This window comes from Microchirus variegatus (assembly GCF_963457635.1).
Source record: "Microchirus variegatus genome assembly, chromosome: 4".
Classification (NCBI taxonomy): domain Eukaryota; kingdom Metazoa; phylum Chordata; class Actinopteri; order Pleuronectiformes; family Soleidae; genus Microchirus; species Microchirus variegatus.
This window is the reverse complement of record NC_139805.1, coordinates 24,161,699-24,187,050: the sequence shown is the minus strand read 5'-3', so window position 1 is coordinate 24,187,050 and position 25,352 is coordinate 24,161,699. Positions and strand designations below refer to the sequence as shown.

The window sequence follows — 25,352 nt, the reverse complement described above, 5'->3', positions numbered from 1 at the left end:
AGTATGACCTCAAATCTTGTAATACATTAGTTGGAATTTCGTTTTGTGACAATATAGCACTAATTAAACAAATCAACAAAATTTAGTGTCCTTTTCAGATGATAGCACAATTAATTACACACATTTTAGCACAACAACGTGAATGTGAATATAAATGATATAATCTCCATGTTTTCTCATAGTTCAACATGGACCGTGTAAACGCCGAGGAATTCTACGAAGTTTACAAAGGAGTTGTTACAGACTACTCTGTGAGTATAAACACTGCGCTGTTATGCTATCACGTCAAGCACCAGAGAACTGCTACATTTGATGATAACAAAAACACAAACGCTGTCTAATCTCGTACCGCAATCTACAGTAGTCACAAAAGACGGTGACACGTTTTTTTGCAGCCAGTTTGTACATTCATTAGTATGCTTACATTGTAATTATCAATGTATACAATTTGTATATATATTTATTTATCTTTTATATTTAGTTCTGTTTATATTGGAACATCTGTATTTATCTTTATGTGTGTGTGTGTGTGTGTGTGTGTGTGTGTGTGTGTGTGTGTGTGTGTGTGTGTGTGTGTGTGTGTGTGTGTGTGTGTGTGTGTGTGTGTGTGTATATGCGTGTGTGCGTGTGTGTATACGTATATGTATACGTATGTATGTACATATATGTATATATGTACATATACACGTGTGTATATGTATACGTATGTATGTACATATATGTACATATATATATGTATATATGTACATATACACGTGTGTGTATATATATATATGTATATATATATATACATATATATATATATATATATACATGATTGAGGGGCCCTATAAAAACATCACATAACCAATGTTATTTGGCTGAGGGGCCCCATTCAGATATAAGCGGTGAATAACATAAACCTTTTTTGATTGAAGGGATTTATTAAGATATGTCGCATAACATAACCAGTCTTATGTGGCTTCAAGACTCCATTTTAATATTGGGATAGTAGCACAGAGGCTTGGGCTCCTGGACCTGGACCCAGTAGTCCCGTTCAGTAATCCATCCTCGTGTTTACGCTGCATTTGTTCTCATTATTTAACAATTTGTGAATATTTTTCTTGGCAATCGTCTCTGTTGCGGTAGAAATAAATGTTTAAAGCATTTTTATGGTGATATTTCTCTCTGCAGAGTATGGTGACTGAGCTGTGTTCTGGCCCTTGCATGATTCTGGAGATCCAGAGCAGCAACACGCTTCAGACATTCAGGGACTTCTGTGGACCAACTGATCCCGTAAGTCAAAACACATCCCCCTGCATTTCCTCATTTTACCCTCCAGGGCAAGCTAATCCATAAAATGTTGAGTAAAATGTGGTAAAAAAATCAATATGTATGGATTGTCTTTCCATCATCTGCCACCCAGTTATTCAAACACCCTTGTTGTCAAAGAAAATATCTTCATGTATGTATGTAGGTAACACAAATGCATAAAGTCTCATTAGATATCGTTCTTTCTTAGACACGGGACATGTTGCTGATTTGTTTTATGGCATTCAGAGATTTGTTTATTAACTTCTGAAAGTCAGCGTGCCCTCCTCTGTCTTGCCTGATTAATTCAAAGTGGATCACGTGGAAAGAACGAAAAAGAACAGGTTTTTAATTTGCTGCCATGTGGGTTAAATAGATTCTTGTGCAGTTAGATAAGAGTTGCCTTGTGAAAATAAAATTGAGTGTTTGCCCGTGTGCATGAGCACATGTGTGTCCCTGGCTCTGGTGGAACCAGCGCTGCAGGGCTGTGCTGGTGCGTGATGTGAAAGCTAATGATAAGAGGCTTTGCCTGTAATCATTGTGTTGTTACCATACACACACACACACCTGCACCCTACAAGTTCAGTGTTTGTCCTCTGCTCGTAATTGTTTTTATTTATTATTATTTACTTTATGTAGTTTAATATAAATGTGCTGAACCTTCGGTCTTCGGTCCACAGTCAAATTGTGACTGAGAGAGATGCTGGGCTTTGTTCATTCGCTAATGATTTCCAGGTAACACATAAAGGCCCCTCTGTAATTAAATTTTTTTTGCATGGGCAGATTTTCCTCTGGTTTGGTTCTTTACTATTCAACGCGTAATAATAAATAAACAAAACAAATCTAACAGAGCCAGAACGAAAGCGTTTTTTCGGAGTTAATTCCAAGGCTGATATTAGTGAGAAATAAAATTGGCTAGTGTGTGTGTGCGGCAAAAAATGGCAAATTATGACAAATACATGTAAATGAGCTTTGTTACAGTTTAAATATAAATTTAATAGAACACAAATACAAACAATTACCCGGATTTAGACCTTGAATTCATGAAAAAGAATTTTTACGAGGCAACAACAAGTAATATATAACATCTCTGGGGTTATTTTTTACTATATGTAATTTATTTAAAGATGTATTATCCAAACTTGCTGCTTTAACTCGTCATTATGATGTTATAATCATAAACCATACATTAAAAAAATTGACACAATAACATAATAATAACATTGGGAAATATAAATAGGAAATAGCCACACCAGAGCATTAAAATATTTCTGATTATCTTGAATTATAACATCATTAAAACATTTTACCTGACCAATTATAATGGTCTCAGTTGTTAGTTTCAGGTCATCTTCAATAGATTGTGATATCAATATTGGAAATGATGCTCCCTATGAGAGGAAAATAAACTACAGCAGTGGACACCAGTCTGATTGACAGCTGGTATCGTCCAATGGGAGCATGGTTGCAGCTTCCTTTTTCAGATCGTCAACAAGGCTTCAAACCAGACGTTCAGATTCTTATCGGTTACGTGACAACAGTTTGAATATATTAATAGAAAAATAACACCATCTGTGTTTCTATTGGTTCCCTATGTCTCGCGTTCACTGTTATTCTCTTTGCCTGAGGGGCAGAAATATGACTATTCAGTTTGTGGCATAAAGGAGCTTTTATTTAATATCCACAACAATGGAGAGAACAGCCTGGTGTCTATGGTGTTGTTTTTACATAGTAGTGTTTATAATGACACAAACAGCTAAGAAGACAAGTATCTGTTTTGGTACCGCTGTATCTTTAGGACGGAGACGAAACAGGAAATGCCATAGTGTAGAAATTGCCATGTTTTCTGTTTAAATTTGTACCATGTGTCCTCGGCCTCAGCTGCTACAGTTCATCTGTAGCCTCTCTTCGATTGCTTCAGACTTTTTCCGTGTTAAAACTGAGGAGATGTCGGAGTTTCATCATCACCTTGTGACCTCAGACTCACCTCGGGCGTTATCTGTCAAACAAACCTAAACATTAGCACTGCCATTCTTCAGTTGGAGCTCAGTCATCTGATACACGAGATAAGTGGGAAATCGCAACGACCCTGGAGTAAAACGCTAAACTAGATCAGTGTGTTAGAAGGGAGGTGATGAGGTCATCAGCAGGGCACATGAGTGTGTGTGTGTGTGTGTGTGTGTGTGTCACTCCATGTAACATTGTTCTGACAAAGTACCAAAGTACACAATCCAGACGCTATTATCACCCCGAGAGATTAAACTGGACAGTCGGTTTGACCCCAGTCTGTGTGCAGAGGGCAGAATGTATATTAATACTCGTTTGTGATTAGAACAGGCTATTGATTGATTCCAATCGACTGAAGACTAATCTATAAGCGACATAGTTGTTGTGTAAATCAGTCTTGGAATGACTGTACAGATGGGTGGCTGCTTTAAATGACCTCAAACACACGCTTGTGTATATAATGTACATGTACCATAATATGCTTTTTGACATCGCAGTACTTGGGTGCCGATTCAATTTGTATTGCGATTCTATAAGTATTGCGATGTTGTTTTTCTCTCGAAACCATAATTGAATGTCACGTCAATGTCACATGTCAACTCAGTCAGTCTGACGTTTATCTTAAGTCAATAACAGCTGTCACGTTCCATTTTTTTCCAGTTAACTGTTACATTGAGCTGCCCCTGCTAATAATAAAATAAACACAGGCCAATCATGTACAAAATAAAGTGTTTTTCACTTTTGCCAGCGTTTTTACTTCCTAAGAGCTCCAAAAAATGTATTTTCAAAACCCCTTCCATTACTTTTTGAGGTACATTGGCAACTGCTACTTTTAGCCGTTTGCTATATTTATATATAATCCAGTGTCACGTGACTTCTTACAGTAAAGGACCGCCATGTATTCACACCTCCACACCCTCAGCTGCCTTTGTCTCACACTCACACAGGCATGAGGTTGTGCTCTCTTGTCTTGTGATGTGTCCTGATATCAGAGCGGAGGGACACAACAGTTCCTCTGTTGTTAGATCGTCCTCTCTTACCCGTCGTCTCGTGTCCCCGTATATTAGTGTACGCTTGTCTCTTAAACATGAAACTTGATTTGTGGTGGCGCACTTGCGCTCATGACAGATGAAGGGTGTAAGAGGTGAAGAAATAGGTCGACACTTGTATGCTTCACTTCCTCGATCGACCACTGAAAAGCAGTTTAGTAGCTTATTCGGATTAAACCAATAGTATCGTCAAATCAAATATGTTTTACTGTCCACAGAGTGACGTTTTTTCTTCGACAAAACAGCTGCCCAACAGTTTACAAAGGACATAATTCACAGAATAACAATAACACCGATTCAGAGGAATGAGAGCTGCTCTCAGACAGATTCCAGAGGGGGTTTTATTTTATGTGTGGACACAAATATCTGCGTCAGTGACTCTGACCATTCTCCTGCCAGCTCTCTTGTCCAACCTCTGGTTAATGTCTGAATAAACTCGCAGCAGGACAAACTCCAGAGATCCCCACAGCAAATGAATGGGGCGAGTACGTGTCCCTGTCTCCTGCATGCTCAAGACAGACACCACACGTTTGCCTGGACGCTGCTCATGTAAAGTTGTCTCACCCAGGAAATATCTGAATGCATTCTTCATACTGTACGTGAGCGGCAAACTCCAGACCCCAAAAAGCTTAGAAATACCTGCAATTACAAGGAGTAATCGATAGCTTACAGCTTAGGTATTTATTTACTTATTTATTTTATTAATCCTGGATGTCTGCAGATGACCTTTAGATATCCTACAAAAAAAATTCTGATTAATCCTTCTTAAAAATGCCACAGACATACAAAAAAACTAGATTTTCTTTTCTTTGGAAATCTTTGCGTTGTGTGTTTAGCATTTTCCCACAACAGAGATTGGAAAGGAGTTTGTCTGCCTTTATTATGAGAGCACACACACAGAATATAAACTAACAGAAGGAATGCGTAAAAACAAACAGAGCGGTAAAAAAATAAGCTTTAAAACTTTTACTACAATCGTATAAGTTGATAGAGCACAGATATGGAGTTGGATTTAATGTCTCCGCGTTGGAGCAGCGCTACCAACAACCTGCAAATGTGGCCGCATATTACATGAATGTACTTGAAAGGGGTCTTTAAAATGGTTTTAAATTTGAAATTTGCGATTTTCGAAAATATCATGCATTCTTACATAATATAGCCACTGTGAACTATGTCGGGAAAATCTGCACAATTCAGTGCATGTCGTAAAGCAACTGTAGTGGGACAGTAAAAGACAGTAGCAGTAGTTGTAGCAGTGGTGGTAAAGTAATAAAAGGCAGTATAAAGGTCAAAAAAAGGCTAAAGCAAAGACATTTTACTGTCTATTAATCTCTCAGTCAATGCCTGGGTAAAAAAAGAAAATCTCCCTTAACTCTGTTTTCTTGCTTCTTGGTCAATTGTTTGACTACTAAAGATAATCGAATAAATAGAATTATAATACTGAATAAATAAATAAATAATATACTTAAAGATGTTGTTTGTGACTTTGGGAAAGTAGAGGAAAGGAAACAACCACAGTCCATTAAATCCACTCACAGTTTAAAATGTTTGTTTCCCCCTGGGTGTCGTTCTGTAAAGTAGCGAGCAGACTGAGCTGAGGGTTTGGGGAATACATTTCTTTTTATTTCAAGCAAAATGATCATAAACATGTTTTGACAGAAAGTCTCAGTGGCCGTGCGTCTGATGACATACTCGCTGCTGCAGGTCAGACAGTGTTTGACTTTTAGACTTCAGGTCAGTCTCTTGACCACAGACGGAGACTCGCTCTACCGCTGTCGCCTTAAAGATCGAGGGTTCGATGTCCGTCTCTGCGAATGCGTATGAATGAAAGATAAGTGATGGAAAAAAAACGTGCTGCACATAGATGCACTGTATGTGAGTGAATGGATGAATGTAAAACTGTAGTGTAAAGTGTTTACCTGTACTCGGCACACTCGGTTTATGTGACCATCAGACTGTCACCATATGGGATTCATTAAATCAGACTAAGCTCTGACAGCAGGTCACTGATGTAGTTACAGAGAACAGTGCTCTGTAAAGACTCATTTTATCTCTGGATGTATCTCTTCTTAATTTCCTGGGTTCCCACAGGTCCTTGAAATCCACAAGCTGCAACTCACAATTATTTCCTTAATCGATTATGTTTGTCAAACCAGGAAATTATGATGTTCTCAAATGTCTTGTTTTAATGATTTCTTAATTATATGGAGCAAAGAAACAAAGAAAATATTCACATTTAACAAGCTAAAACGATCAGAAATCTTGTTTTAATCATGAAAAAGCTTCAAAAACCGGCTTAAATAGACATAGGTCGTTGAAAGTGATAGAGTTTTGTGCAAGAAAGAAGCTGATATTTAGAGAAATGTCCCCCTTGTTTGTTACGACAACACCTACTGCTTCATGTCTTGGATTGCTTGATGTACATAGACTAAGCCATTATAATTATTAGCGGTGTTGTGGGCACTCTCCACCGTCTCTCCACCGCCGACGTGAGATTCCACGCAGAAAAACACACGAGTAACATTTAAGCAAGAGTGAGAGAGAGCAAACAGTGTGATGTCTGGGAAATGCAAATTCCAAGATTACAAAGACTGGCATGTGGACGATAAAGCGATAGAAGATGGACGACTTGCCCGAGATCCCAAGGACAATCACTTAATGCCAGATGCAGAGCGTGCTGCAGATCAATAAAATTGGAGGCTGTGGGTGAAGCGGCCCTTACAAGTTGAACCTCCCATCTTAAGCCGCTTCTGCACGTTCAGTCCTTGAATGTAAATGGTATTTGGTCGTGAAAAATCCTTCAAAGGTTTGGTTGAATTTGATGTCAACCAAGGTGTGTGTTTGCCATCTTACATGTGACGGTGCAAACATAAATGACTTTCAGCTGATCCAATCTATATTTTACTACTTAATGACGTCATTTAAACTCATAATAGCCTCTTTTGAATCTCTTAGCAGTTTGACCCTTTTAGCTAAACGGTCACAATGACAGAATTTACCAACAGTGATGCTGTCAGCTCTGTCTGCCTTTATGAAACATATTTGAAAGCATTAAAAACAAAAATAAGTTTAAGTGTAGTGTTTGCCACTGACGCATACTAATGCTGACTCACCGTGGCTGAGTCACAGCCTGCGATGTGACGCCTCACTCTCACTCACACTTGAAAACATGGCCGCCGGCAGTGCCACTTAACAAGAGGCTCACCAAACGCACCTTAAACCTGCTTTTGTCTCCAATGTCCTTTTTTTGTGTGAAATGACCTTTTCTGGCTGTAGTTAATATAATTAAAGTTAATAAACCACTCTCTCACCAATGTAAAGTGAAGTTACAAAGTCACAGAGTAGCACGTTTGAATTTACTGCTGAAGGCAGCGGTCGATCTTGTTTGCTGTGATGGACAATCACTGGTCTGTGGACTTTGGTGTGGGAAAGTGAGTGGTTGAGGCAAACTTACATTTCCAGTAGTGCTGGACACGTTAACGGCGGTTAATGGCGTCAACGATAACTCATTTCCATGACGACTGACCGGAAAAAGACGCGCGTGATGTCATGTTTAAGTGACTCCGGATTGTTAAAATGAGTCTCTAAATCACATGTGTCAAACTCAAGGCCCCGGGGCCAGATGTGGCCCGCCACGTCGTTTTATGTGGCCCGCGAGTGATTAATTGGTCTTAAAAATCTGTGTTAAAATAGGTCAATGCTGCTTTAAGGCGTGCGTTGACCATAAACTACATTTCCCACAATGCATGGCGATTACGATACCCGCAAAGTGACGGCATTCCGCCACTAGATCGCAGTGTATCATTGTATATGCATCGTGCAACGAGTGAAATTGAGATTGAGACTGTCATCGCAGCAGAATGTGTTCACAAAAGCCACAACCAAAAACGACGCGACGGTGAAAGCTAGCTTTATTGTGGCTGAAGAAATGGCGCACTAAAGGAGCTAATGTAGCGTACTGGTAAACGGTGCCTGGACTCCAGCGTCGTGGTACGTAAACATGCCATCACGCTCGTCTTTTTCCGGTCAGTCGTCATGGAAACGCATCATGCGTTAACCTAGCACACAGCACTAATTTCCAGTTAGTAAAAGGACGTCTAAAGATGATTTCTTAAACGAGTAGACCTCGTGGACGGATCCACTCACACCTCTGGTTTGATTTCCACACATAGAAAAGGAAACACAAATTAGTGCAATTTCCTGGGGGAGAAATCACTGCTAGTTGATGTGTGGAATGCTCGACTGGCACGGTCATTCATTAATATATGAATGGAAGCTTGGGCTTGTACGCACATGCAGCGGGAGGCGCTCTGGCAGTGTACGCAGTAAAATCAGCAGTGACGATGCATCATTACACTTCAGAAAATCCTAAACTACCCCTTAAAGTCTCCTACAATTGGCATCCAGTCTATAGAGGGCTGTACTGAAAGAAGAAAGAGGAAAACCTTGAGTGCATGTATGTGAAACTATAATGAAAAACTCCCACTGTGATCTACAGTTCCCATGATCATTTAATGTTCAATCAAACTCAGTGCGTGTGTAGTTAACAATGATCTAAAGTCGAAAAGTTGTTTTTCCCACATTTGTTTTTGTCTTTTTAAAGACAATGCAAGGCTTTGATGAGACGATTCCGTTGATTTGTGACCTCTAAACGTACCCATGCCCTTTGTGTGCACTCTCATAAACCACTGGAGAATAATCATCTCGTTAAATGAGATTTTCCGCTGCCACAAATCCAGGCGCAGGATTTTTTTTTAGAGAAGACACTTTCAGTGTACTTTTTTAATCATGAAGTCCAAACATTACCATAACGTTTTTCACAATGAAGTGCTATACGTTACACAACCATTAACATTCCTTTAGAGTTAATCGTCGTCCCTGTGAATTAATTATTCACACATTGTCCCGCTCTCTCGACGGTGGACCCTGTGGGAGGGTTGCGTTTCCTGGAGGCACCGAGTATGAAAGGGCAAGAAAAGCCCAGTGCTGACCTTGGGAGTGTCTCATGTTAAAAGGAAACAGGCGGCTGCTTTGAGAAACAAGTGCTCCATGGCAATAGAAAGGGGAAGTGTAAGAGAGTTGTGTTTGCAGCTGTAAAATAAATTGTCTTCATATCTTGTTTTTATTGTGTAGTGATGAGATTTATGTTTGAAAAGGTGATGGGATTATGTCTGTTGGTTTGTTTGCAAGCAGAATATAGGAATGACACTGAAGTAAAATAGGTGATTCAGACGTGGACGTTAAATACATCAGTCAGTCTGCATCAACTAACCACTTTATCAGGTTAAAACCAGTGTATACGATAGGGGTGGGGGGAAAAATCGATACACATCGGAATCGCGATTCTAATCATCCACGATTCTGAATCATTTCATTGACTTTTTTTTTTTTTTTAAGTTTTTTTTTCATTTACTTTTTTTAAGCCTAAGCTTTTATTTATTTATTTATTATTAAGTTATTTTTTTGTACAGTAAGTTTTTATTTGTTGTGAATGAATAAATGTTAACTTAAGTTTTCCTTTGTGTGATCACATTATCACATTATCTTATACAAACTGTATTGTTTTGATGCCATAATTTGCCTTAACACACTATGCATTGTATCAATTTTTGAATCGAGAATCGATTTTGAATCGAATCGTGACCCTAAGAATCGGAATCCAATCGAATCGTGAGCCACCCAAAGATTCACATCCCTAGTATACAAGTATCAAGATACACTCTTAGAAATAAGGGTTCCAAAAGGGTCCTTCTACAAGGGCTGAGGTTCTACCTGGAACCATTTCCAAAAAAACCCTTTCCTGAAGAAAGTTTTTCAAGGGTTCTTGGTAACACTAATGGTTCCAGTAAGAACCCTTTTGATCCAGAGAACCCTTTAAAACTCCTTTCCTGAATAAAGGGTTTTAAAATGGTTCTTGGTAGAACCCTCCACCTGGAACCCTCCAAAAGGGTTCCAGGTGCAACCTTCATAAAAAGGTTCTCCCTGGAGCCAAAAAGGGTTCTCCTATGAGGACAAGCCGAAGAACCTTATATGGTTCTACTAAGTGTAGATAACTTTATTAATCCTTCAATCTAGGATCTGCTACAACAGGCTGCCATCTTGGAAAAAAGCCTTGGTTTTCAAGCTGTGGTACGCGAGCTTCCTACTTGGGAGGAAAAATCAGAAATACCGTTTTATCTACTGTTTATACCAGGGTATGTAATCGGTGTGTGTAGAAAATGAAACGTATAACAAAACAATTAGAATAATTAGTGTCATTTTATGTCTGGCTCCATCTTAATCTACTGTAATTTCACTATACCAGTGTGTGAAGTACATGTGAGGAAGAGGAGGATGATGAGAGAGCAAATTATCTTATTGGGAATAAATCTTCCTCCCGTGGAAAGTCTGTAGCTGACTTTGCTCCGACCTCTTTACACCACTGTTGTATTCAAACTCTACATATTGTGATTGTGATGGTCAAACGCCAGCTATCACTGGCTATTTTCATCCAATGCTACACTCTGTCATCACTCTCTTGTCTAATAGGCGCAAGGCTCCTCCTCCTTTTTTTTTTTTTTAAATGTCACTCTGTCGCTTTTCTCTCTCTCTTTCTTTCCACACACAAAGTGAATCACAGGCAGCTGCAACTTGGTGTCAGATTTCACTGCCACCAGACCATGCACCCTCACTGGTCCACTCGCTCCCTCACTCAGGTCTCAGTCCATATTTTACATATTCTGGCATTGGGGCGGAGTTAGCTGAAGATGAGGTGTCTCTCTCTGTCCACACCAATGTCCACAGAGAAAATCAGCTATTTTACACCATGGTGCAAAGGAGTTGTAAATCCACTACTGCCTCCCATCAGTAACTTTCGTGTCTGGATTTACCTCAGTGACACAAACGTTAACAGATGAGGCAGCTCCTGTGTCCCTACTATTTAAAAACACCAAATTTCCCAATGGATGTATGGTATGGTTTATTAAGTACAAAGAAGGACTAGGTTTTATTCAGTGATCCTTTCTTTTTAATAAGCAGCTGTGGTCTGACTGTGTGTCAGTGCTTCATACAAACCTCACTACAATGAAACCTGAACGACCAGTTGTCTCCTTTGTGCTGCGGCTTGTCTGTGTTTATGTAAGTGCAAAAATAAACAACCGCAGTCAGGCGACAGTGAAAAGTGAAATTCGGCGTATGTGGAATGTTGTGTGTTGACTCTTACGGGGGAAAGTAATAACAACATCTAAGGTGAATAATAGTCGTTTCCACAACACGTTTCCACATCAGGATCAGATGTTGCACCTAGATTAGTTTAATAATACTAGTAAGAGTTGAAGGAAATAGCAGATCATATGATTGTTCCTCCTTATATTCAGCGTGTAAGTTTTGTTCAGTGTCAGCATTAAGTCACTTCCTCTCCATGATCATCACATGTTGAGCTGCTGAGTAATCAGCCCGTCATAGGAACACAGTGCAGAACAGGATGTACGCTTTCAAACGCAACTGTTGTTGTTGAAAATGCTGTTCTCATCATGTTTAAGTGTTGGAAGTTGAAACCGAAAATGATTTTCCCAATTCATCACGATCTGTTCACGTTTGTCATCCCACAGGAAATCGCTCGGCATCTCCGTCCGACCACGCTTCGCGCTCGCTACGGCAAAGACAAGGTGAAGAACGCGGTCCACTGTACGGACCTCCCCGAGGACGGTGTTCTGGAGGTAGGTGGTGTCTCACTGACGCATGATGCGCTGTACTCTATCCGTGTCTGTGTGCTACACGGAACACCCACTTCCTCTCGTGCGCGCATGTGTGCCTCTGCTCCTACACACACAGGTCCCCCCCCCAGCACCACCTCATTGTCTCTCAGCTCGTGCATAAGCAGCTACCTTGCGTCTCTCGCCAAGAACAAAACCCCCTCAAAACTTGTGTGAAGCCGAGTCCCATGACTCCGCTCTGTGGGCTGGGGCAACCTCAGATCACACTGGGTTTGAGGAACAAGAATGACAGAGGGATTTGAAACAAACCCATTGTTTTACAGAGAGTGGGGTCTGACCCGTTCAGCGTCATTGTTCAGGAAAACTCCTGATCTGTGGCCTGGACAAATGCCTCCTTGTTAATCATTAGCCTGTGACTGACTGAGCTGCCATTTTCCCAAGACTAAGACATAGTGGCCAAGAAGGGGCTTTGAAATAGGAGGAAGTACTACTTTATTACCCACAATCACTGATCACTGTATTAAGTACACCTGTTCATGCAAATATCGGAGAATATAGGAGAAATTTTCCAGACTAGTTTGAATTTCTCTCTGTATTTATTTAACCTCTTAATTTACGAAGAAAATTAATCGATTAATGAGACCTTGACCGTCAAAACCGAAAGGCAACAGTAGTTCACAACAGCAAATGAAATCACGACTTGGTACCAGCCAAGTGATGCAGAAGATCATCTTTGAATGCACAAAAAGCTTAACCTTAAAGCGGATGGTCGACGGCAGCAGCAAGACCACACCAGGTGCCAATCCAGACACTCAAATACGTCTCCTGCACTGTGTACCTAACAATGTGGCCCATGAGTGAATACGACTGTTATTAAGTGTCTTATTTTTTATTTTCCAGGTGAAGTATTTCTTCCGGATTTTGGATGGATGAGTGCAAAGAAGAAAAGTGACTCACGTCAAACTCGTGGACTTAACAGTTGTCTCATTTTTCTGTTTATTTGTTTCAGCCTTTTTGCAGATTAAATAAAGTGACAAGAGCAGACTCCTGACAAGTGTTTTTGATCTTCAACACTGAAATAAGTATTTTCACACCAACTAAACATCTCATTACACGGGATACTGCATTGCCTCTGATATTCTCAATCCTTTTGACCAGCGACTTTGGTATTGGATTCATACATTTACACTTTGAAAGAAAAAAAATGTACAACTGCATAAATATAAAATTCTTCCACCATGAAAATGGCTAAAACATTCAATAGTAAGTTACATCACGTCACGTGATGTCGCCAGCAAAACAGATTTCAAAGCACTGAGTTGCCACTGTTTTTCCATGGAGGTGACAGTCTTCTAGGCTGGACCCACAAAGCTCTACACTATGAATTAAGAATGAACAGACGTAAGCGCAGCAAACACAAATGTCAAATCAAATCCTACAGCTAAAGTGAACGGCAAAGTAACGGCGAAACAAATAATGCACATGTCGACCTGAACAACTCGGATAAAGAAAACACACAGACGCAAAAGAAAAACAAAAAACAAAAAGATTCCATGAAGCGCTGTTATTTACTCACACATGGGCCTTAAAGGTTCAGAGTACCATGCTTGTATTTGAATGAATCAGAGCACATTAACGCACACTCCACTCGCTCACATACACTTAACACGTCGGCACACAGACACGAGCACGTGCGCGCACACACCTTGGACCATCGAAGCTGACATAAGACAAGTGGAGATTACAACAGGACAAGACTACGGCACTGGACACTCCAAAAATATATAAAGAAACCACATCAGGATGAGATAGTTTGGGGGGGGGGGGGGGGGGACAGAAACACGCTACACGTCAGTAGTGGAATTGCGATTTTACAGTAATAGATGAACACATCCCATGGCTCAAGGAATATTTTCATTTACAGTAGAATAAATATTTGCTATTGCTACTTTTTGTATTTTACATTCTAACCCTCGACAAACACACAGAAAAGCCTAGTGTAAAGCACACAGATTAAGTGTAGGTCCTGTATATTATGAATGTTCAAAAGACTAGTGGTGTTTTTTTGTTTTGTTTTTTCTCTGAACTCTCTGAATTCTCTCTACATTTTATTTGTTTCTAAAATGAGAACGCTCGCTCGTGGCTGAGGTCACGATTTGATTGTGAACTTGACGTCGAAGCGTCCTTGATAGCGGTCCTTCTCGCTGTAGTCAATGTTTGCTCCATATACTTTGCACTCGATGCGGATCTCCTCGTCCAACGTGATGTTGGTGAACTGAATGGCCACCAGGGGCTGCAGGTACTGGGGGTGCAACATTTTGCCGTAGTACGGGTAGTAATGCAGGGGGAAGCCGCCGCCTATGCCAATGTAACTGATCTGTCCGATCTTGTCTACGTCCTCTTCTCTCTGCAAACACAACGGTTGAATTAAATTCTTACAGCGGGTCGTACTGAGGACATCACAACCAGACGATGTCCTCTCAAACGTACCTTGTTCTTGCAGTGAATGGGGATCACGAAGGGATTTAGGTTCCCCTGCAGAGCCGCTGGCAGTGAGTCATTGTTAGCAGGAGCCTGGAAGACAGAGAGGATGGTAGAATGATGGAGTGGGGTGGCTGTTGTAGCATTCACGGGTACGTGGTGATGCTCATTCACGCATTGACCCAAGTCCATCGCTTGGCTTTGTTTGTGCGGGCAGATGTTGAGAAATGTTGTGTGTCCAAGTGGCAGTGTGAGAACCAGCCAATCCATTCGCATTTATGCATTTAAGGTCAAACAGTATCAAGTTTAAGGCACTCCTAAATTAAAATAGGTTGCACCACTTTTACTAGCAATTAGAATATTAGTAATTACTAAAAGTTTACACCTTCCCTTGTAGGTGGTGCTAGATGCCAGCAGAATGAAACACAGAGTTTAATATCTTGTATATAGTGGATGATAGCACTACAGGTCAAGGAACCTCTTGAAAAGGGTTCTGGAAAGCACAATCCACCATTTTCTGTAACAATGGCATATTTATTCCTGGAACTGAGATGATTTTTTGAGCACCGAAATCTCTTAAGGATTGTAATTAAGTAAGATATTTTATTATGAGTTATATATACTTGCGATATACTGACGACCGGATTGTGTCAGTTGGTCTGGTGCAACCAAAATTAGCTATTCGCTAACTATCAGCTGCAAACTAGCTCTTAAATGCTAAAGCTTTACGAGTGGTTTAGTAATCATCAAATCCTGAATTTAGCTGAGACTTATCTACGTATGCTCTTAAAAGTGCTAAGTAGAACCATATAAGGTTCTTCGGCTTGTCCTCATAGGAGAACCCTTTTGAAGGGTTCCACCAAGAACCCTTTTAAAACCCTTTATTCAGGAAAGGGGTTTTAAAGTGTTCTCTGGATCAAATGGTTCTTACTGGAACCATTAGTGTTACCAAGAACCCTTGAAAAACCCTTTCTTTGGGAAAGGGTTTTTCAGAAGCAAATGGCAAACAAAACGGCAGGCAGACTAACTTGTGTACACACGGCCAGTCGCTGACAATGCCTGCTAAAAATACCAGCAAGGTTGGAGCATGTGCTATTTTATCAGAAACAGTCAATGATAGTAGTTAATGTAGCAAGAGTTGAATCATTCTCATAAGGTTGCAAGTTGGAAATTTTCCTCAAATGGTTCCAGGTAGAACCTCAGCCCTTGTAGAAGGACACTTTTGGAACCCTTATTTCTAAAAGTGTAGGGCTGAACAATAAATCCAAATTTGATCAAAATATAATTTTAGATAAATGATTGTCTATACAAATATTATTCCACCGACTGAAGAGGACATCTTTGTTTCTCACAGAGCTGCACAAATATCACACATTAATACTTAATGTGATATTAAGATAGATATTTAGATATTTATTCAAAATCGCTCAGCCCTAGACTTATGTGAGAATAGTGAGAATAAAGCGGAAGACCAAACTTTCACTTTTAGGTCCAAACTTTATGTTTGGTAAAGAAACTTTCTTGTACTTCAAAAGCTGTGCTGTCATGCTATAAACCTACCTTTGGTGTGAAGTTGACAATCCTGTTGAGCTTGACAATAAGGCAGGGGTTTCCCTCACTGAACCCGTAATCTTCATCAAGCAACCCGGAGCAAGGGCCGAGCCAAGACCTGCGGAAAACGCAGGCCTTCCTCTGTCCTAGGTCATTCTCCAGACTTCCACGGTCGATGTACGTCATAGGAATCTCTGCAAATGGCACAGACGGACACATCAGACTGGATGCGTTAGGATAAGCTAAAAACCCGCTCACAAAAATTCATGTTTCTTTTGAGGACTGATCATGTCACAAATCTTGTAAACATGTGAGAGACAAAATTGCGATTGACGGTTGGTTACATACCCATCAGGGATCAGCCAGAGTGTATGACAATCCCTGATTGATGATTGGCTTATACTTGCCTCCACAGTCTTCGAATCTCAAGGCTTCGGTCTGAATGTCATCCACATACGGTTCGAGGAGTTTCTTCATGCTATCAACATACACCGTGTACGTGGTCGGGTCAGACCGAGTGAAAGCAATTTCAGATTTCACTGAGCGTGGGGTGTGTGACAGACCTGAAAGACAGACATGAGTGGAAAGGATTGGCTGGATTGTTGTAGGATACTGGAAAAGTTTATCATAGGTTTTCTTGGGCACCCACAGATCTCTGAAGCAGTTTTCAGATATTCAACTTCAGAAAATGTCAAGCAGCAGAATTGTCTGAAACATCGAAGTGTGGGGTGGGCGTCCTGGGCCGGCTACTGTGTTCTCACAGTCACTAAGTTTACGTGATGTTATAGAATAAAATCAAATTATTCTGGTAATCCAGAGACTGAGTTTATGCTCTGTTAGCTTACAGAATTTATTTCAATCCAATTGTATTTGTATAGCGCCAAATCACGACATACATCATCTCAAGGCAGTGTACATAGACACATAGACGACATCGTGCAGAGCAGAGAAACACAACAATTCACACAATGAGCAAGCACTAGGCATCGGTTGAGCGCAAAAAAAACAACTCCCTTTTAACAAAAGAAGAGATCTCTGACAGAACCAGACTCTAAGATGTGCAGCCATCTGCCACGGCCGGTTGGGGTGAAGGAATCATATTTAAAATACTGGACACAGAATGACACTCGACTGGAAAGCGCTTAGTACTAACAAGGTGAAAGGGGGGCGTATAGTACCTAGCGTAGTGGAGACAAACGCACTTTATTCAATAAATTCAACACTAGTGCTGCGACAAGGACAGAGGTCAAATCAAATGCTGCAACAAATCTTTACTTTCTTAATTAATCCGTTAGGTGTTTGGTCCATAAAATGTCAGTAAACGTTGAAAACTATTCAGTTTCAGATCATTGTTATACGGGGCAAATTAACCACAACATAATTACATTGAAGACGGTGAAAAATCTGAGAATAAAAACACACTCAAACCAATTAATTGATTCTGACATTAGCCACAGATTTTGACAAGGGAGCTGGCAGGAGAGGATTTGAAAAGAAGTCAAGACATATGTGTGTGTATATATATATACAAACATATACATACATTTATATATATATATATGTTAAGTAGTGAAGTTCCTGTCAGAAGCTGCTCTATTTATCATGTGAGCTATTCTTCATAGAGCCCAGAGACACCATGGGTCCCTGCTCTATTATCTTAGGACTACACACTGTAGGGTCTTGGGGATTTCCTCAGACAGTCTCTGTCAGCTCTTTACGGCAGTAATTTTCCACAGACCTTGTGCACAAGGCCTCAGTGAGGCGTGGCATGAGGGGAATAAGATGGGTGAGAGGAGTGGGGAGGAGGGGGTGGGTGAAGAAAAACAAACAACACAACATTTATGAACCTTTATCAGCCTCACCGTTGTGTTCATTTGTTGTTGTAGGGTTAGCAGTGAGATGTGCAGCAGAGAACTACCATCCAGTAATTTGAGTTTTCACTCGGAGGCTTGTGAAAGTTCACCAGTCCCCTGCCCCCACCCATCCACACTCACATGTGTGTGTGTGTCTCTCTCTCACAATGGAAACTTTTAGCCCCAGAGTGAGAGGCAGCTCAGAGGGAAAAAAAAAAAACGCTTAACTACTCTCTGCTTCCCTTATCGTGCCACTGCTGGAAACTCACTTCAACTCAAAGCGCTGCACACTTACTTTGTAGCTGTTGCCGGGCTGCTCTTTGATTGTTAACAACTGACAGACAAAACGGCAGGCAGGCTAACTTGTGTACACGCGGCCAGTCGCTGACAATGCCTGCTAAAAATACCAGCAAGGTTGGAGCATGTGCTATTATATAAGAAACAGTCAATGATAGTAGTTACTATAGCAAGAGTTGAATAATTCTCATAAGGTTGCAAGTTGGAATTTTCCTCCAGCAAAAAACAGGATTAGTGTTTAGCCTCTAAGCTCTGACGAAACTCGATCCTTTTTGTGTTACAAACTTCTGGCTTCCGTTCTTAAGTATGTAAACATGAAGGCTGTGACACATAATCATAGCGCACATGAATTGTTTCAGTCACAGTGGGTGTAAAGAGCTTCAACGGTTCCCCCTGTAGCCTGAGGGGAGAGAGAGAGAGGCATTGACAGGCTAAGAGAGGAGTGAAGGACAAAATGGCTGAAAACCTATCTAAGGTCAGACAGACTTCTGATAGAGTAACAGCTTCAAGGCACACCCCAACAGACTCTTGACTACAGCATCGTCAAGGAGACCATCTCTTCGCTCGTCACACAAGAGCCGATGAAACGCCAAGCAGCTCATTTTTAAAAAAAGAGAGCAAGAAGTTTTAGATTTCATTTACCTGGAGGAGCGACTCTGTCCTGGTAGGTGGGCGTGTAGTTACTTAAAGTGAGCAGCAAAGCCTGAATGGTCCCGACGAAGATTCCAGCCAAACATCCGTAGAAAATCACGTAGAACAAGATGATTTTAACTGTGGGAGGGGGAAAAAAAGAAATGTCTTTAATACCAATGTGAAATTAATTACTACTGAACAACTATTCCATAAATATGTTGTAAAGTCACAGTCACCTTGACCTGAAATTACCTAAATCTACTACGTTTATCCAAGTGAGTTTGGGTCAAATTGTTCTTGAGATATGGACAAACTGAAAACATCACATCTCCAATGATAGCAGAGGCACAAAACAAGGGTTTTTCAATTATCCTCCGAGTTTGAATCTGCTGCTTTCATCGTCTCTACATCATTGAAAATTAAACATATTTGGATTGCCTGTTGTCAACATGCGTGTTGTCGTGAGTGCTGGAAAACAAATGTTTGATTTGACACATTGAGAAACAAAAAAACAGATTTTTCTTTCTTGGAAACAACTATTGATCCAAGTCTCTGTAAAAGAGACCTGCTCTTTTAAGAGTTCAATCTGGACAAAAGCCCAAGAGGAAAAGAAAAATTACTAAAAATGACTTCCACATAGTTTGATCTCTATTTCTCTTCATCCAAAACATCCAAGAACAATGAAGGTTGTTTTTTTTTTCCTTCAAAAACCCAATTTAAATGTTATCCTAATTATGCAACAGTGGGAGGGCTACAGTTCCAGTACAACAGGATGAGTCAGTCATCATTCCAGTCACACGAGATCCTTCCCCCATTGTGTCGCCACTTCCATCAGTCAGACATAAAACACTGTCCTCACATAAATGAACAAAAGCAGCCATGCTTTTCTACGTCTCTGCCTTCATTTGTGATCGGTTCGCAGAAAACATTCCCATTTGCCAACTTTGTTGGTCTATTTCTTTCCCATTCAGGCTATTAAAGGCGAAGAAGCTCTCACTGGCTTTTGTTTTCTATGTCAGGCGGTACATTTCCATCAGCTTTAGAGTGGATCTGTAGTTGTTTTTCTCTAGTGATACTGTTACTGTTCAACAACTCTGACATGTTTTACTGCAGTGGTGAAATGGCACTTAACGTCTCAAACACCAGACTCCGCAAACAACATATGGCTATGGTTCAAATTCACTGTTTACAATCCAATCCTATAATAGAGCAACACACGCATAACTTTACTTTATTCTTTGCTCTTAAGAGATTATCTGACTTAAACATGAAACTCTTGGGAGTAATATGAACATACAATATGTTAATATATGCAGTACACAGCGCTGTTCAAGTATTCAGAGCACAGAGCGAAGAAATCAGAGGGGGAAAAAAAATACCTTCTGTTTTATTCTGTCAATATTGAACCTCATTCATTATTTAACGGGAGAGTGGGCAATCTTTGCTCTTCGTGATTTTAACATCCAGTGAAAATATCCAGCCTATGAACTTGTATTGTTCTTATTTGAGCCATTTGAAGCACACTATTGCATTAAAAACTCTGGCCTGTGTTGTTCAGTATCGTCAACAGCTTTAAAAATGGAACCACCACAGTCAGTTTGCCCTTTTTGTCGAACATTTCCACCGAGGGTACATTTAACAGAGTTTATTGACAGAAATTGAATATAGTTCCCATGAGTATGTTTTGAAGTCGTTTGGATTTGCAGCTTTAAAATAAGCCAAGTACTGTAGTCAAAGGCCTAACTTTATGGGGGCTGCCATGTTTCTCCACAATAGGTAGTTCAATAGATGTGTTGTGTTATGTCAAGAAGTGTCCGCAAGTTTTGTCAACAAATCAACAGATTTTGAGTCCTTATTTGGCAGCAGCTCATATTGACTTGACTTCTAATGTGTCACACATACCGGTGTCACGTGATACTGGTCAATGAGCATGGCCTCGGGTGGGGTGGGGGTGGAGGGGGGCCATGCTTTGTTAGTGTTGCATGGATACACAACTGAGGCCAGATGGAACAATGGTAAAACAAACTCTATGAGTCACTGGATGGTCTAGGACAGGGGTCACCAACGTGGTGCCCGCGGGCACCTGGTAGCCCGCAGGCAGCCAATACGGTGCCCGCGGGCTCACTTCACTTCACCTCACTTGCATGTATCCGTATGATCGCTCAGTAAAATATCTTTGATATTGTTTATAAAAACTGGTTATCGTTAGGAGTAAGCACTGGAATGAATGTGTATGCAGTTTAATGCATAGTATTAATCATTTAAATGGTAAACAAAAAAAATAAAATGTTAATGTGGTAGCCCTCCATATTATTTTTTACCCTTAAGGTAGCTCTCATCTCAAAAAGGTTGGTGACCCCTGGTCTAGGATATCAATTGTGATATTAAACAGTTAAGATCACCCAGATATATGAACACTACCATACAGTGACAGTGATCCATTGTTAAATTCCTTCGTGTCCAAACAGAGTGCTGTGCTCGTCAACTATCAGCGTTCCTGATGTTGTTTGCTGTTGGTGTGGTGGTACCTCCTCCACCTTTTCAGACCAGCCAGTGTAAAACCAGTTTGGCGGGTTCTGCACCAAAGCCTCATTATTTCCTGCCACAGACAGTAAAAAAACTGTAGGGAGGAAATTCAGTTTACTCCGTCCATGCTATACTCTGTCTGTGCAACGAACACGTGAGCAGTGTTGCCAGCGCATGAGATCGAGAGCAACATCCTTTACTCTGCGTACCACTCCTGCGCACACACACGCTGCACAAGAGGCAGTTTCACTTGTACCACATCTACAAAAGCACCCAGTAGAAGCAAGGCGAGGCTAACCCTTTTCTGAGTAAAACATGACGGAAGTGTTAAACGTTAGACACTCTTGATTTCATGGTGAGATATGGCTACACCTGCTACCATTGTTGTAGGGCAATGTTTGTCCTATGGAACATGACCTGCACGAGTTCTGCGCGATTCAAACTTTGGTGTGAGATTTGAGTCACAGACAGGACCTTCTGATAAATAAAACCTTTGCAGTCGTGTTGTAGTCGTGGACGCGGGATGTGAAAAGGAGACAAAGACTATTGATAGCTATTGTTCACTTCTATTAGCCCATTGTTCAGTGATTGTTATCCAGGCTGCAATTACAACTAATTGGTAATTGATTACGACATTAATCACTATTTTTAATATTCTATGCATGTGGTTTGAACAGAGACTTTTAATTTCAAGTTGTTGGGTGCCATTTTCTGACTGCCCAACTGCATAGAAACGTTTGAAGCTACATCCATACTTCTATCCCTGCTAAAACATCTGTTTTAGGGCTGCAACAATTAATTGATTATTACTCGATTGCTCAATTAGTCGGCATGTATTAACAACGATCAACATTTTCTGACGTTCTATGGAGCAAAGATATCTGTTCCAAGTCTGACGAGGAGGTGAAACGCTCCCTTTCTGCCTGTCCAGATTAAAATGAAGGCCCATAGTTTTCCAAAACAAAAATGCGTAGCACTCAGTAGCAGTGTTTCTGAAGTTCTTCATCTATGGTTAAAAACGCAGGGGTAGTGAGGATGCCAAGTGTATATGGGGCAAAACAAGTAGCACGTAGGTAAGTTTTAAGACTGAGACCTTGAATATATCTTGTTACTGTGCTACATGTTAAGTTTTTGTATATTTTGCATTTGGACTCTGTTTCCCCACTTGGGTCAACAGTGGTCGTATGAAACACGCTCTATAAATAACCTGTAACCTGACTTTTCACAACCAAGCATTGCATTGATTAAATCGGAAGCATATGATATAAGAGTCATTTTTATCCTTGTGGTTAGCTCGTACATGTGGAACACGGTCTCCGGTACAGTCAAGTCACCTGAGATTTTCAGAACACAGGCTCAACTCTGTGTCTGTGCGACGCAGCAACACCATTTTGTAGTCAGTGAAGGCCACATATCAACTGTGCTGCCCACAGATGTAAATAGCACAGAAGCTTGGCCAACTAGTGGTGAGAGTTTGAATGGAAAGCAGCAGCAGCAGCACCTCCCCCACCACACTTCTGCTGCAGCACAGTCTCATGGAGGGACCGTCCCCACGTTCACGCCACATGTATGTGTGTGTGTGTGGACTTTTCCTGACTGTTTTTTTCCAAAGCAACTCAAGGTCTAACACGAGCAGCTTTTACAATACATTTCCACACTGCTCCAAAAAAATAGCTGCGTCATAAAAAAAACCATTAAAAACACAAATTTCCTCATTTCCTTTTATACCACAACTGATAAACAACCACGTGCCTCCAGAACACCGTTTCCCCTCATTATTTAGCTTTTTTTTTTAAAAATGATTTCAACTCTTTTACATTGACACCGATTCAATGACACAGGCACACACACATCATAATAACCTGTTGCTTTTTAGAGCAACACAGCTCACATTTTTTTTTAATATATAGTGCGACATTACCATTCTAAAGCACAAAACACAGTAATAACACATGCTCACTGTCAGACAAACAACAACAACACAGCTGCTGATATTATAAGCAACAATTAATGGCGATTTATAGAAGAAGAGAAAGAAAAAAGGAAAAAGAACGGGGTTATGTTGTTCGTCAGTGGCGAACACGACCGCGACACGACTCCTGTTTTTATGAGCGTATAATATCACATTCGCCAGGAAACGAGCTGTTTGATTAAACGAAGGCTTTCAACTTTTAAACCAAACCACGGCTTCATTCGTGTCGGGAATAAATTGTATGAATATGAACCGGGGAAGGGGAGGGGGGTGAGTGGTGGTGGAGGTGCGGCCCTGGAGACATGTGAGTCGTGATCTGCTCCAGTACCGTGTGGTGTCGGTCTGTCTGTCGACTGTCTCTATAACACGGGGAGGAGGAAGAGGAGGGAGGACCGAACAACTAAAAAGAAATAAAACGGTTTATATGGATTCGAACGCCGTGCCTGTGATCCCATCAAATCAACCACCACGGCCGAGCATTCCCTTTCGTCTTAAAAGTATTTAAAACGATTAGAGCTGCACTCGTTAATCTGGAGGTTGGAGTGAAAGGTGGGGGGGTAACAGAATAACCCCCCCCCCCCCCCGTCTGTGCACGACAACACTGGAGATTAGCTATTTGGCTCATTAACACAGAGCAATAATACAATATCCGTTGCTGTTTATCATGTTTATGCTCTGGGGGCTACATTTAAAAAAAAAGAAAAAGATGGTCAAACAACAACTTTCCCCTCCTGCCCACCACACTGTCTGTCCTTCAGGGTGACCTTTTTCACAAAGGACGTTTATTAATGAATGGCTCGATATGACTGGGGAAAAAAAACAATTTAATGTTGACTCCACAAATAATACGAGACCAACTATGCGTTTAAACAGCACATATACATGTATAACAGACAAATCCATTCATTTTTGGCCACTATTAATCCTGATTTCATGGGCTGCAACTATTACTCGATTATTAATCAACTACACTACAACTATATTTCGCTTGTTGAGTCGTCGTTTAAAATTGGATTTTATTTATAACAATACATCGTTATAACAGGAGTATCTGTTGGTTTGCACACACACACACAAAACAACATGAATGGTTGCGATGCGTTAAGGCAGATGACGTCCATAATGTGGACACCACAGCCTTCTCGTTTTGAGCACGACGTCATTTATGAGGAAAAAGGAAACACCGATGAATATTTTTTTATTTTTTTTCTCCAACCCTGTCATGAAGTGACATTAACCGAGAAAATTCACCGGTGATGGATGCTGAGCACGCGACCTGTAGCGTGTGTGTAGTCGGCGGAACTCATGTGAGACGAGTCGGTTTCATGTTTCACGGGAGGAGTTTGTGATTTAACGGACTCAACTTCTTTTTTTTTGCCTTCGCCTTTTCTCCCCCCGACACACACACACGCGCGCACACACACACAGACACGCACACACGCACACAGCCTCCATTTAAAAAAAGCCGGAGTCACGACGCAGCGTATCACGGGCGTTGAGCTCTAACAGGTGTCGTCTGACTGACAGTCACCAAAACAGAGGATAAATGTGAATAAAATGACGTATAAAACACCACCGACTAGTGTCAGTTTTGACTGCCTGTTGAGCCGTACGTGTGACACCTTAACTGGCGTCCTTGGACGACTTTAAAGTCGACGGTTATGACAGTTAGCGGTCGGTAAAAAAAAAAAAAAAAAAAAAGTAGAAGGGAGTACTCACGCCAACTGCATCCAGTGCGTCCAAGAAACTCTCCCTTCTCTGAATTCCACACAAATTTCCCCCATCCGCCGTCACTGTCTTTATTTCCCGCCATGTTCTCGTTGTCTCACCGCTGCTTTTGAAAAAAAATAAGTCAAAAAACAGAACAAAAATCGATTCTTGGATGTTTTGGTGGTGGTGGTGTCGGCGGCGGCGGGTTAGAGACTGTTGTTGGCTGTCCCTCACAGGAAACGCGAAAGGACAGATTCGTACCCGTCTCGACCAATTGTACCACACACAA

General features: G+C 40.9%; 2 protein-coding genes across 2 annotated transcripts in view; one reads left to right on the top strand and one right to left on the bottom strand.

Moving 5' to 3' along the window:
• nme7 (NME/NM23 family member 7) overlaps positions 1-13,868 on the top strand; it is a 23,332-nt gene extending 9,464 nt beyond the window's left edge. Inside the window, exons 9-12 of the mRNA XM_083887461.1 lie at positions 183-251; positions 1,174-1,275; positions 11,936-12,043; positions 12,941-13,868. Coding sequence (XP_083743587.1) covers positions 183-251; positions 1,174-1,275; positions 11,936-12,043; positions 12,941-12,973 — 312 coding nt within the window. The 3' untranslated portion in view covers positions 12,974-13,868. The remainder of the gene's footprint in view (positions 1-182; positions 252-1,173; positions 1,276-11,935; positions 12,044-12,940) is intronic.
• Positions 13,042-25,352, bottom strand: atp1b1a (ATPase Na+/K+ transporting subunit beta 1a). Its single transcript, XM_083887462.1, has 6 exons — positions 25,073-25,352; positions 18,865-18,993; positions 16,480-16,635; positions 16,082-16,266; positions 14,531-14,614; positions 13,042-14,447 (listed from the first exon to the last, which is right to left on the bottom strand). Exons 1-6 carry the CDS (start codon positions 25,164-25,166, stop codon positions 14,190-14,192), a joined length of 906 nt encoding a protein of 301 aa, XP_083743588.1. The 5' UTR covers positions 25,167-25,352; the 3' UTR covers positions 13,042-14,189.

Excerpts from the sequence above, each read along its gene's own strand:
- atp1b1a (XM_083887462.1), bottom strand. The coding sequence starts at position 25,166 with ATGGCGGGAAATAAAGACAGTGACGGCGGATGGGGGAAATTTGTGTGG. Across the intron at positions 18,994-25,072 it reads ACGCACTGGATGCAGTTGGC|TTAAAATCATCTTGTTCTAC; the intron begins GTGAGTACTCCC and ends CCCCTCCCACAG. Across the intron at positions 16,636-18,864 it reads GGACAGAGTCGCTCCTCCAG|GTCTGTCACACACCCCACGC; the intron begins GTAAATGAAATC and ends TCTGTCTTTCAG.